Source organism: Carettochelys insculpta, chromosome 7 (assembly GCF_033958435.1).
Source record: "Carettochelys insculpta isolate YL-2023 chromosome 7, ASM3395843v1, whole genome shotgun sequence".
NCBI lineage: Eukaryota > Metazoa > Chordata > Testudines > Carettochelyidae > Carettochelys > Carettochelys insculpta.
In genome coordinates, this window is record NC_134143.1 from 60,316,684 (window position 1) to 60,328,880 (window position 12,197).

The window sequence follows — 12,197 nt, forward strand, 5'->3', positions numbered from 1 at the left end:
TGTAGTTATTTCTGACCCTGTACCATGGAAGATTTTTGCCACTCATTTCAGTCATGCACAGTTGGGAACTTAAATCTTTTTTCTGATCAGATTTTACTAAACCCACTCGTGAGAGTTATTTAAAATGTACCAAAAGGGCTTTTGTTTTAGTCTGACAAAATAATGTTGCTCTGCTACCAAAATCATCTCATAAAATGTAGTTAGAGCAAGTACACAGGAACTATCACAAGGAAACATATTTCTCAAATGTTATCTAGTCTGTCATTTTGTTGTGCATGACCACAGAGGAAAGAAAATGCTACACAGTTAAAATACTTTAGAAAATGACAGATAATTTTTTACTAGAAATTAGTGATACATCCCTGACAAGCTTTTAAGACAATCATCCTATATTTTTATAAATGAAACCAAAACTCTGAGGTGTGTGTATGAGTAGAGTATGTACTTCTGCAGTATCTAGCATATTCCATACATAATTTGAAAAACGTATTGCAGAAAATGAATTAAGAAAAAAACACCAGTCAAAATTGCAGCAGATGTAAATAACTGTTCAGTGTATCCATAGGGAAAGCTGTACTGTGGAGTAAATCGGAAGCAAGGAGAAAAAAAAAGGTTCCACATACCCACTACAGTTAGTAGCATGTTGTCCAGGACTAATGCAATGAAAACAATAAGCAGAATTAATTTTCGGGACTGTCTACTCTCTCTGAGCCAGCTGAGGATGCTGAATTCGTTCCAAGCCATGGCTCAGGCGCCCTGTGACTGCAAACATATAAAGGAGAGTTAGGTGAGCACAGGAAACACTATCTACCTGCTGCTTTCCTGGCACACTTACTTGGCACAGGATGTTGGTTTGTGTTTGCCATTTCTAGCCATCTGGGAATTTTGCAGGCCCCATGTCTAGTTTCTTACTCTCCAGGGTGGGAGGCAGAGGCTTAGCTAGAGTGTTACTCCCACAACCAGGCCAGCCTGATGTTTCTCTCAAAATGATCAGTGAGATCCTGCCTTCAAAATGCCATCCTCATGTGTTGTAAAGTAAAAGAAGGATTCCCCCCTCCCAGGGCTGCCCAGCGTGGTATAGCTGCCCCCAGCACCTGGTGGAGGGAGGCTCCCTCCACTACAATATCCTCTTGCTGCAGAGCAATAGAGTAAAACTGCTCCTCTCCCCGCGTTGTGCCCTTGGCACTCCACCCATCCGGGTGGTTGGGACCTTCCCCGCCAACAGAGATGCTATCAGGCAGATCCCGGCGCTGGGACTGACTCACCCCTGCAGCGGTTCGCGTTCACACCGACTTCAGAACCTCGGCGGTATTCAGGTGAGCTGGGAACCTGCAGGGAGTGAAGGGCCACTTCAGCTGGGCCGCGGCACTGTACCCTCGGGCGGGGGTTGGGGCTGCCCCCAGCACAGCGCGCCGAGCAGCACCTGCAGCGGACGGCCGGAACACGCGCCCCGAGCAAACCGCCCAGTCCAAGTGCTCGTTCGGCCCCTGCGCTGCTCCTCCGGCGGCCGCGGTCCAGCTGGGAACCGGGTGGTTCCAAGCAGCAGCGCGAGCGCTCGGCTCTCCCCGGGAGCGGCGGCTTGGCCACGACTCGGAACCCGCAGGCGATGCAGGCAGGTTTGCAAAAGATGAGGGAGTCTCAACGGAGGGCAACGCTCGCTGGCCACTATTCGGGCTCTGCCAGCAATACCACAGACCCCCCTGGCTCCCCTGCACCCCGCCACCACGGGTCTCCCGCCCCCTCTACATCCCGCCACCACATCCCCCCTGCCTCCCCTGCACCCCGCCACCACGGGCCCCCCGCCCCCTTTGCATCCCGCCACCACAGCCCCCCTGCCTCCCCTGCACCCCGCCACCACGGCCCCCCCCCCTTTGCATCCCGCCACCACGGGCCCCCCTGCACCCCGCCACCTCGGGCCCCCCGCCCCCTTTGCATCCCGCCACCACGGGCCCCTGCCTCCCCTGCACCCCGCCACCACGGGCCCCCCGCCCCCTTTGCATCCCGCCACCACAGCCCCCCTGCCTCCCCTGCACCCCGCCACCACGGGCCCCCCGCCCCCTTTGCATCCCGCCACCACAGGCCCCCCTGCACCCCGCCACCTCGGGCCCCCCGCCCCCTTTGCATCCCGCCACCACGAGCCCCTGCCTCCCCTGCACCCCGCCACCACGGGCCCCCCGCCCCCTTTGCATCCCGCCACCACAGCCCCCCTGCCTCCCCACCACCATGGAGCCCCCCTGCCTCCTCTGCACCCCGCCACCACGGGCCCCTCTTTCCTACTCTACACCCCGCCACCGCGGGCCCCCGCTTCCTCCCCCTCACGCTCCCCGGGGCGCTCACCCGACGAGGCTCCTTTGCTGCCGGCCGCCCTCCTCGGTCCAGTCCAGCCCGCGCGGGCTGGTCCTGCTGTGCTGGAGGAGCGTCGCCGACAGCCCGGAGCGCCAGTGGGCAGCGCCACTTAGCAGCCTGCTCCCTGACGTCACGCCAGATGCCTCTCGCCCCCCCGGGGAAGGGCCCTTCCCCCCCCCCAAGCCCTGCCCCTGCCGCGTGCTCTGGGCTGCACAGCCAAGTCTTCCTGGCCAGCGGGGCGCTGCTGCAGCTGGTGCCCGGGCTCGCCCGCCCGGCCCCGGGCGCCTCATGTGCTGCTGCACAGTCTGCGGGGCGAGGGCCTGGACGGGCCTTTCGGGACCCTGCACTCAGCCCGCTTGTGCCTCGCGCAGCCCGGACGCGGGGGGACGCTCCGCAGTGCTGCACTGCCCTTCCGGCGCGGCTGTGGCTGGGCAAGGTGGGCGGGCAGATGGGCTGGGCAGACTGCGCCGGGCCGGCGCCTGGGTGTCACCGGGACGGTGTTCAGGGTGAGCGAGATGCCCTCAATGAGCTTCGCCCCGCAGGGCTGTGTGGTTTGCCCCTCCATAAGCCTTTCCCGCCGCTTCCAGGGCTCTGCAGAGCTGGGAAGCGCCGTCCGCCCCCACGGCCCTCCTGCAGGGGGCTCTGCCTTTAAAAACATGGCCGAAGAGTCTTGCGCTTTCGGTCTCTCCCTTCCCACTAGTACCGGGGGGTCCAGATCTCCTGAAGCAGGTGCAGCCCGCTCCCAGCACTGGGGCAAACCGGCCCCATGTCAAGCCCTTCCGTCCCCCAACAGCCTGGCTGGCAGGCTCCTTCCTTCCCCAAGTGCCTGTGCTTGTGGCTGGGCTGGGGCCCAGGGAAAGCTCAAGACCATCTGGCCCAGAGGACTGGCCAGGAGGAGCCAAGCCCTACACCTGCCGAAGTCCTACACAGCACTGGCCGGGGGAAGCTTCTCTGGCGCTCAGCTAAGCTTTGGAGTGGTGGGGAAGAAGTTGTTTGCACCCTGTTCCCTTCTCTAGGCACCCTCCCCTGCTGAGTCACCTCTCTGCTGAAGCCCCTCGATTCCCTCTGCCCCGGTGCTCAATGCATCCTTAGCAGGGCTGCCGTTTGGGGGGAACAGAGCCTGGGGCAACCCCCCCCCCGTGCCCTAGGCAAAGGGCCCAGGGAACCCCCACATCCCACTTCTATTCCACCTCACTCTGTCCCTGCTCTGTTCCCATACCCCCTCTGCAGTGCAGCATCAGCCAGGGGAATAGCAGGGGCTGGGTGGCAATAAGGGTTGCCCCCCCTCACCCCAGCACTCACCAAGGCAGCAGGAGCTGGAGTGATGCAGCAGCCTGCTCTGCTCCTCCCTGCCCTCCCCAACCTGCAGTGCCTCACTTCTCGGCTGCAGTGGGAAACGGTGTGGCCTGGGGCTCAAGCCGCTCAGCTTCCTGCTGCTGTGGAGAAGCCTGCCAAGCAGAGCAGGCTGGCTGGGCCATTCCGGCTCCAGCTGCTGCGTGGAGGAGGGTGATGGGGCAAGCTCTGCTTCTGCCCTGCCCCAGGCCCATCAAGTGGATGGTTAAGGTGGCTGCCCTGTGTCCCCCAAAGCACAGGGCCTGGTGCAGCACCCTGAACCATTCTGTGGATGGACAGTTCCGATCCTTAGGGTTTAATCCCTTCCTGCCTGCACTTATCCAGGGACAGCGGGGTTACGTCCATGACAAGCAGCAGCCTGCAGATGTTGGCCGCCTTTCTATGCTGGGCAGGCAGGAGGGGATAAGCTGCTTCTAGCCACTGTGGAGCAGGGAGGGGAGAGATGACTTCTGGAAAAACACAGGACAGGTCATCCCTACACCCCTCTTCAGCTGGAAGTAGCTCCAATCCCTTCAGTCCTGCACAGATCCAAAGGCTGTTGCTTGCCCCGTTCTGGTGTGAACCCTGACAGAAATCTTGAGGGGGTACCTGTGAGTCTGAGTGCCCCCGCCCCCCCTCGCTTTTCCTTGAGAAGATGCAGTGCCAGGTGCAAGGAGAGGTGGCTCCATCCCTGTGGCCTAGCAGGCTTAGAAGGTGCAGAGCACTGGGTAGAGAGGGTTAGGTCTGGTTGGTCAGTCTTCCCATCCCTGAGTGAGAGGGGTGTACAGGAATGTGTGTGTGTGTTGCCTTGGCCCATATGTACTTTAAAAACAAGAAGACAAATAAAAAAGACTCCAGCTACACAGTATTTCTTTTTAACAGGGATGCAGTCAACTTGGTGTTAATTTGAACATTTGTACTGCATAAATACGATTGATTCCCATTGAACTCACTTGAGTATGAGTAATTTTACCAGGTTTCCCATATTCAGTGTAGGGAAATATGGCCACTTTACATTTAAAATTCGTAATTATTGAACTCTATTACAGGAATTAGTGATTTGCAATTATTTTTCTTTATTTTTATAAGAAGAAATGTATTGTGTTACAAACCCTTCTTGTGGACAAAGCTAAAAAACAAGATCTTACAACTATACGGACACAGTTTCTGTAATAGGATGAAATATCTTTAGTCAGCTTTTTCACCTCTGGAGGTCCTACAGGAATCTTTAATTTATGCCCAGCAGCTGTGCTACTAATTAATAAATAGTAACCATCGGAGGTATTGTGATCCCTGAATAATATATTTCATAGTTCACATTTTGGAACATGCAATGTGTTTTACAGTACAGCATGCAGTGTATCATAACCACAATGTGCCTTGACATACAGTCTTAGGAGGAGAAAAAGGAAAGAGAAATTTTGCTTATCATTAATCATCCAATGCAGAGCAAAATTTAACTCTAACTGCTAGGGCCACTCAAATGAGAGCTGTGTGCATACGTCACCTCATATCTGCTGCACACAACAGGAAATTATGCTGAATGGCTAAGTCAGACTGCTATCCATGCAAGCAGTTACCTGGTCCCTCCTCCTGCTGTAATGACTTCAGTAAGTTGCAGTACAGTATTGTGATCGCACATAAGTGAAGAAGGAAGGTTCCTCACACTCTCCTCACTTAACTCACACGCCCATTCAGCAGTGCCTTGTCACATACTACATGAGAGGTAAAACCAGCTATAATGCAAAATTAGACAAACAGCATATTGCAGTAGCCTTCATTTGAAACTGCAGATCTCTTAAATGGTGCCAGTTGCTGAGACAAGGCAACTTTTTGGAAAATGCATACATTTTATATTAGAACTGTCCCTTGGACAACTGGAATCTCATTATTAGGCACGTAACTACTGTAAGAGCCAGCTAATAAAACAAGTCTCTTTGAACTAGTCTCTTTAGGGGAAGTCTCTTTGAAGTCTGTGAGAGTTTGAAATGAATGAGTCAAAGGGAAAAATGTCTTCTGTGGCAACTGATCATAATTGAGTGTATGGGAGGAATAAAGTACTTGTGCTTTGGGCAGGAGAGGTATAAATACAGAGCTAATCAGCTGGTCACAGCTTCTTCCCAAATTTAGAAAGCATTTATACTACTGCAGTCAGCTTCTTCTACTGATGAAATTGGGCACTGACAGGCTGCTCAGAGAGTAGATAGTGGAGTAAAGTAAAATCATAAAACAAACAAATACACAAACATCTTTATATTTAAAAATAAAAACTAATCCAGTCTAGTCTTTGGTGACAGAATAAAACCCCCAAGATAGATATGGAGGTTAAAGTTCAGCCACAGATCAATGAATGTGCAGGGTACCCAGTTTATTGTACAAAGTCTGTAAAGTACAGCTTTGTGGGTGTATGTATACAACTGAGGCAAGCAACTCACAGTCCTGTGAACACAAGTCCAGGATCCTGAGGCCAGAGTTGCTGAACTGTATGAGCAGGAAGAGACAGATTTATGTGTACAGGCAGAATCTAGAGACATTGTAGTGCGGTCTATTCACATGTGCTCCCATCTTCCTGTTGAGGAGGCCAATGTTGTGAGGTGAGGACATCGTGTAGCAAATTCCCTTCGTTGGGATGTAGATTCCAGTAAAATTAGAGTGGGCCAGTCCTCTCTCATGCACTGAAGAGGTAACTGAAAAAGACGTAACAGCAACAAAGGGTCCTGTGGCACCTTATAGACTAACAGAAAAGTTTTGAGCATGAGCTTTCGTGAGCACAGACTCACTTCATCAGATGCTGGTCTTGGAAATCTGCAGGGCCAGGTATAAATAAGCCAGAGTAAGGGTGGGGATAACAAGGTTAGCTCAGTCAGCAAGGGTGAGGCTTACTACCAGCAGTTGATCTGGAGGTGTGAACACCAAGGGAGGGGAAGCTGCTTCTGTATTTAGCCAGCCATTCGCAGGCTTTGTTTATGCCAGAGCTGAGGGCGTCGAATTTGCAGATGAATTGTAGCTCAGAACTTTCTCTTTGGAGTCTGGTCCTGAAATTTCTTTGCTGTAGGATAGCTACTTTTAAGTCTGCTCCTGTGTGGCCTGGGAGATTGAAGTGCTCTCCTACGGGTTTTTGTATATTGCCATTTCTGATATCTGATTTGTGTGCGGTGTGACCAGCTGATTAGCTCTGATTAGCTGTGTAACCGGACCACAGTCACTCTAACTCAGGGACCCATCCATGCAACAAACCTCGTTGCCAGCTCTGCCCACATATCTACACCAGCAACACCATTACAGGACCTAACCAGATCAGCCACACCATCATGGGTTCATTCAGCGGCACATCTACCAATATAATTTATGCCATCATGCGCCAGCAATGCCCCTCTGCTATATACATCGGACAAACTGGACAGTCTCTACGTAAAAGAATAAACGCACACAAATCAGATATCAGAAATGGCAATATACAAAAACCCGTAGGAGAGCACTTCAATCTCCCAGGCCACACAGGAGCAGACTTAAAAGTAGCTATCCTACAGCAAAGAAATTTCAGGACCAGACTCCAAAGAGAAAGTTCTGAGTTACAATTCATCTGCAAATTCGATGCCCTCAGCTCTGGCTTAAACAAAGCCTGCGAATGGCTGGCTAAATACAGAAGCAGCTTCCCCTCCCTTGGTGTTCACACCTCCAGATCAACTGCTGGTAGTAAGCCTCACCCTTGCTGACTGAGCTAACCTTGTTATCCCCACCCTTACTCTGGCTTATTTATACCTGGCCCTGCAGATTTCCAAGACCAGCATCTGATGAAGTGAGTCTGTGCTCACGAAAGCTCATGCTCAAAACTTTTCTGTTAGTCTATAAGGTGCCACAGGACCCTTCGCTGCTGTTACAGATCCAGACTAACACAGCTACCCCTCCGATACTTGAAAAAGATGGGAATGCAGATGAGAAAGGCAGAAAAGCTGTACTGAAAAGGGACTAGAGGTAGGAAAAAACAATAAGTAGGGAAGAGGTGATAGTGAGAACCATTCTGTGACTTGCTTATAGAGACACCTGGATAACTTCTAATGTGTTCTGGGGAGGAGCCTGTGTTCACAAAATATATTCATGTGAAAGGTGTCCTGAAGCTAAACTCAGGCTTACATAGTAAATAGAAACAAAATAACTAACGCAGTTGTAATTCACTCCCATAGTTATTTCAGTTCAAGTGTGTGCATGGACACTTCTATTTCAGAGTAGGACTGCCCACTGCAAAATGACAATTTGTCTTGTTACCATATTAAAGTACTTTGAAATCAAGCATCCTTGTTCTGAAATAGGAGTGACCACATGCAGACCTGAACTGAAATAACTAAAGATGTTCATTACTATCACATTTTTGTTTGTCTGCTTGTTTGTTTCTACCTGATTCTATCAACCAGGTAGCTAAACCTTCAGATGTTTAGGGAAAAGGCTTACATCAAAGTCAGAAATTCTTTTAGTGCGTAACCTTAACTCTACAGTATAATCATGACAAATGAAAGTTAAGATTTGAATATATTTTGCTGGAAACCATCACTTTCCTCATCTATCCCTGGGGGGTGGGGAAAGTATGATGCATAGTATTTAAGGCAGCATATTTTATAGTATGTAAACAATATATTGACCTATGTCTGAATAATGGATACAGTAATGACAAAATAAATCCCAATTCATTTGTATAATGTTTTGCAGGCTATCACTGAATTTAAGACGTGCCAAAGTTCAGTCTTAATAATTCACCCACTAATTTATTAGCCTAGTTCAGCAATATCCACTGAAAATTGGTTTCAAGGATTTGCTGCTTTAAAGTACAGCTAACCTTTCTGAGAACATGTGCTGTAACTTAGAACTGTATTTTTAAAAAGGAACAATTATCAGAAACTCTATTTGATTAGCCATTACACTCTGCTGATCTGTTTTGAGCTACATTAATGGCCTCAGCTGCTATCCTGTCAGACACATGATTATAAACCTTTTTCTGGCACAAGGTTATGGTCAGGCCATCCCTTAGAAACAAATCATTGTGAAATCCTTGTCAAAACCATTTTGATTGTTGTCATACCATTTTTTTGGATCCCCTGAGTATTTTTCTCCCTAACACTGGGATAATGCAAGTGAAGCTTTAACACTTGGGTACTTTCACTGCAAGCTTTTGGTGCCCCAAACATTTTTGCTTCTCAAAGTGAGGGCTAATAAGAGGTGTGTTATTATGGGAGTTACCATCTTTAGAATCTGTCAGGAACACCATTAGACAGCCAGATATTGATGTCAGGTACTATTAGTGGCAGGTATTGTCTATACACCCTGATGTCCCACTACAGTGCAGTGAACGTAAGGAGTAGTTTTGACATGTTGAGTTGATCTAACAAAAGAGAAGGTCTGCCAAGCCCACTAAAAGCTGGATAATGACCCAGCTAAATAACACCTTGTTTTATCTGTCCTTTCTGAGCTAGTACAGTATTCTATTTGCAGTTGACAGCCCTGAGGGCAATCCAGTATTAGCTCCCTGATCAATGGGAAGACGTGCTGGGCAGTGTTACAAACCTAATTATTTTCTCCAGAAATTTGTCTGTAACTAAAAAGCATCTGACAAATATTCTTTCCCAACCCTGGAGCTTAGAGGAATCCGGTCATTACATGCAAACTGTGTTAATATAGACTGGCTATGTGTCTGTTGAAGCTGTTGCCCTTTAATGGGCTTTGCAACAAACACTGCCCTTCAGGCTTGTTAGGAAGTTCACATTAATGAATATAAAGCCATGATATAGTTTACATGACAAATATTAAGAATGGTTATTTTTATGTATATAGCCCCAACGCACATTGTCAAATGCATCAATTAAATATTGGTGCATTCTGTGAGTATATTGTGAGATTTTGAGCCAAACTGGGTGCTGGGCAGACTGGGGAAGGGAAGCAGAAGTTCCTCTTTCTTCAGTATGTGGACTTCAGAGGCAAGTGCTGCATTGGTCCACGTAGTTGTAGGTCTTAGGAAGAAGTGTCAGACAGAACTTCTTGACTCCACGTGTTCCCAGGAACCCCAAGACTAAGGCAGAGCCCAAGCTCTGTTCAAACTCTGGAGGCTTAAAACACCTGGGGATGCACAGCCTGGAATTCTTGTCACGGCAATCAGGTGGCCACCCTGCAGGGACGGACTGAACCAAATCTGCAAGAGTAGACTCAGTGCTGAGCAATACCCAAAAAATAAAAAGGAGACTTGAAATTAAAAACTTACTTAAAGTAAGTGGTCTTTAAATTTTGTCTGGAAGCTGAAAGCCTAGCTAATAGCCAGCTCCAAGTTTAGCTTCTTAAGTCAGGTTAGTTTATGGAAAATCTTTTCCTATAACAATAACGTGGTATCCCTTGACCACCACCTAAATGACGATTTAGGTCCAGATCTACAAACTCAGTGGAAGTTAGGAGCCTAAATACCTTTGTGGATCTGGGCTTTCATCCATTAGCTTCCAGGTGTAGCAGACTCATAAACTTCTTACTTACATATCAACCTCTAGAAATGGCAGAATGTGACACACTAGTCCCCCAACTCCACTGTAGCACTGATTGGTCTTGCCCGTTGTTGTAAAAGGATTGGGTGCGCTTTCAGGACACTATAATTCTTAAGCTTCCATATTTGTTACTTTTATGCCACATCAGAAGATTTGAGCTTGGAGTTTTGTTGCACAGACTTTATTTTGCTTGTGGCACACAAAATGAAAACTTATGGCTAGCGGTTATGAAAACACACATCAAAGAGAAAAGGTCAAAAAATTACAATTGAGAAGATCAAAGAAGTTTTCATTTTAAATAATTTCCCTCTGGCATCTCTCTGCATTTGTGTTTTAAAGTGTGAAAACCCTGTCCTTGATAGTTTCTCAGACGGTGTCTTCAGTCCTTGTGGGAAAAGAAGAGAAGTCACTTTTACTTGGGAGCTCTCAGGTCAGAGGATCATAGAAGACTGGAGTTGCAGGAAACCTCAGATGAGCATCTAGTCCAAACCTCTGCTCAAAGCAGGACCATCCTCAACTAAATCATTTCAGCCATGGATTTGTCAAGCCTGGCATTAAAATTTTTAAGGATGGAGAGTCCTCCATCTCCCTCGGGCTGTGTCTACACTACCGCCCTACTGCGAAGGGAGGATGATAAGTAGGGTGTTGGGAATTTATTAATGAAGTACTGCGCTGCATATGCAGCACTGCATTAAGCAAATAGTACCATGCAGCAACTTCAAAGTTTGAAACTGTGAAGTACCAGCTCACATCTAGCCGCGGCTCACCCGTCAGTACTTCGAAGTGCCTGGGGTACTTTGAAGTCCCTTTACTCCTTTGGGCCATGTCTACACTAGCACAAATCTTCAAAATGGCCATGCAAATGGCCATTTCAAAGATTACTAATGAGGCACTGAAATGCATATTCAGAGCCTCATTAGCATGAAGTGCATATTCAGAGCCTCATTAGCATGCCACCAGCCGCAGCTCTTCAAAATCACTGCGTTTTGTTCCCATGCAGCTCGTCCAGCTGGGGGTCCTTTCAAAAGGACCCTGGGAACTTCAAAATCCATTATTCCTATCTGCTGACAGAATTGGACAGAAGCACTGATTATGAGATTCTTCAATGAATCCTACCTCCAGCATTTTCTTAACTTCATTCTGGACCTCCTCTCTTTTTGCCTCATGGGTTCACTAGGGTTTAACATATACCTACACTCCTGAATCCATGAACAGGTGATGATAAACCTGTCAGGTTTTGCTGAAAACACATCGTATTTCCATTCAGTCACATTGATAACTTCTGCTCGTTTGTCAGGAGTCAACTTGGTGAATGTTCCCACCTGCCTGTGATGGTTTTCTTAGAATGGCATCCCCAGAGCAACCAACTGCACTTCCCAGTCTTACCAAGCTTCCAACAGGTTGATATGATAGATCTGTTCTGGCTTCCAACAATCAGGTTATTGAACCTTATAATCAACCTCTCCAATGGTTTCTGTTACTTCATAAGGTCCCTGCCATGTGGCCAGGAACTTGCTCTTTGCCGTTGGTCCCAACACCATTACCTGATCTCCCACCCAGAACATCTGGATTGTTGCCCAGCGATTGCAATGGGTCTTTTGGGACTCTTGTGCCTTCTGCAATTTCTGCTGCATTTTGGGGGATGACTGGGGCTATCCTGTCTTTCATCTGAAGTACGTGCTCGATAATGTTACTCCTTTGGTTCAGCTGTTCTTCCCATTGTGCCCTGGGGGTTACAACCATACAAAAGCTCAAAAGGAGAAAACCCAGTTGAAGCCTGAAGGACTTCTCTTGTAGCAAACATGAGATGCAGCAGCAAGATATCCCAATCTTTCCCACTTTTGGTCACCACTTTCCATATCATGCTTTTGAGGGTGCTTTTAAAATGTTCAGTGATGCCACCAGTCTGTGGATGATAAACTGTTGCCCTTAGGGCCCATATGTAGAACATTGCACATAAGTGCTTCATTAATTTGGACACAAAGGATGTCCCTTGATATG

At 48.5% G+C, this 12,197-nt stretch overlaps 1 protein-coding gene across 1 annotated transcript in view; it reads right to left on the bottom strand.

Annotated features, from left to right (window-relative positions):
• Nucleotides 1-744, bottom strand: part of SLC18A2 (solute carrier family 18 member A2) — a 55,882-nt gene extending 55,138 nt beyond the window's left edge. Inside the window, exon 1 of the mRNA XM_074999803.1 lies at nucleotides 624-744. Coding sequence (XP_074855904.1) covers nucleotides 624-744 — 121 coding nt within the window. The remainder of the gene's footprint in view (nucleotides 1-623) is intronic.
• Between the last annotated feature and the right edge of the window lie 11,453 nt (nucleotides 745-12,197).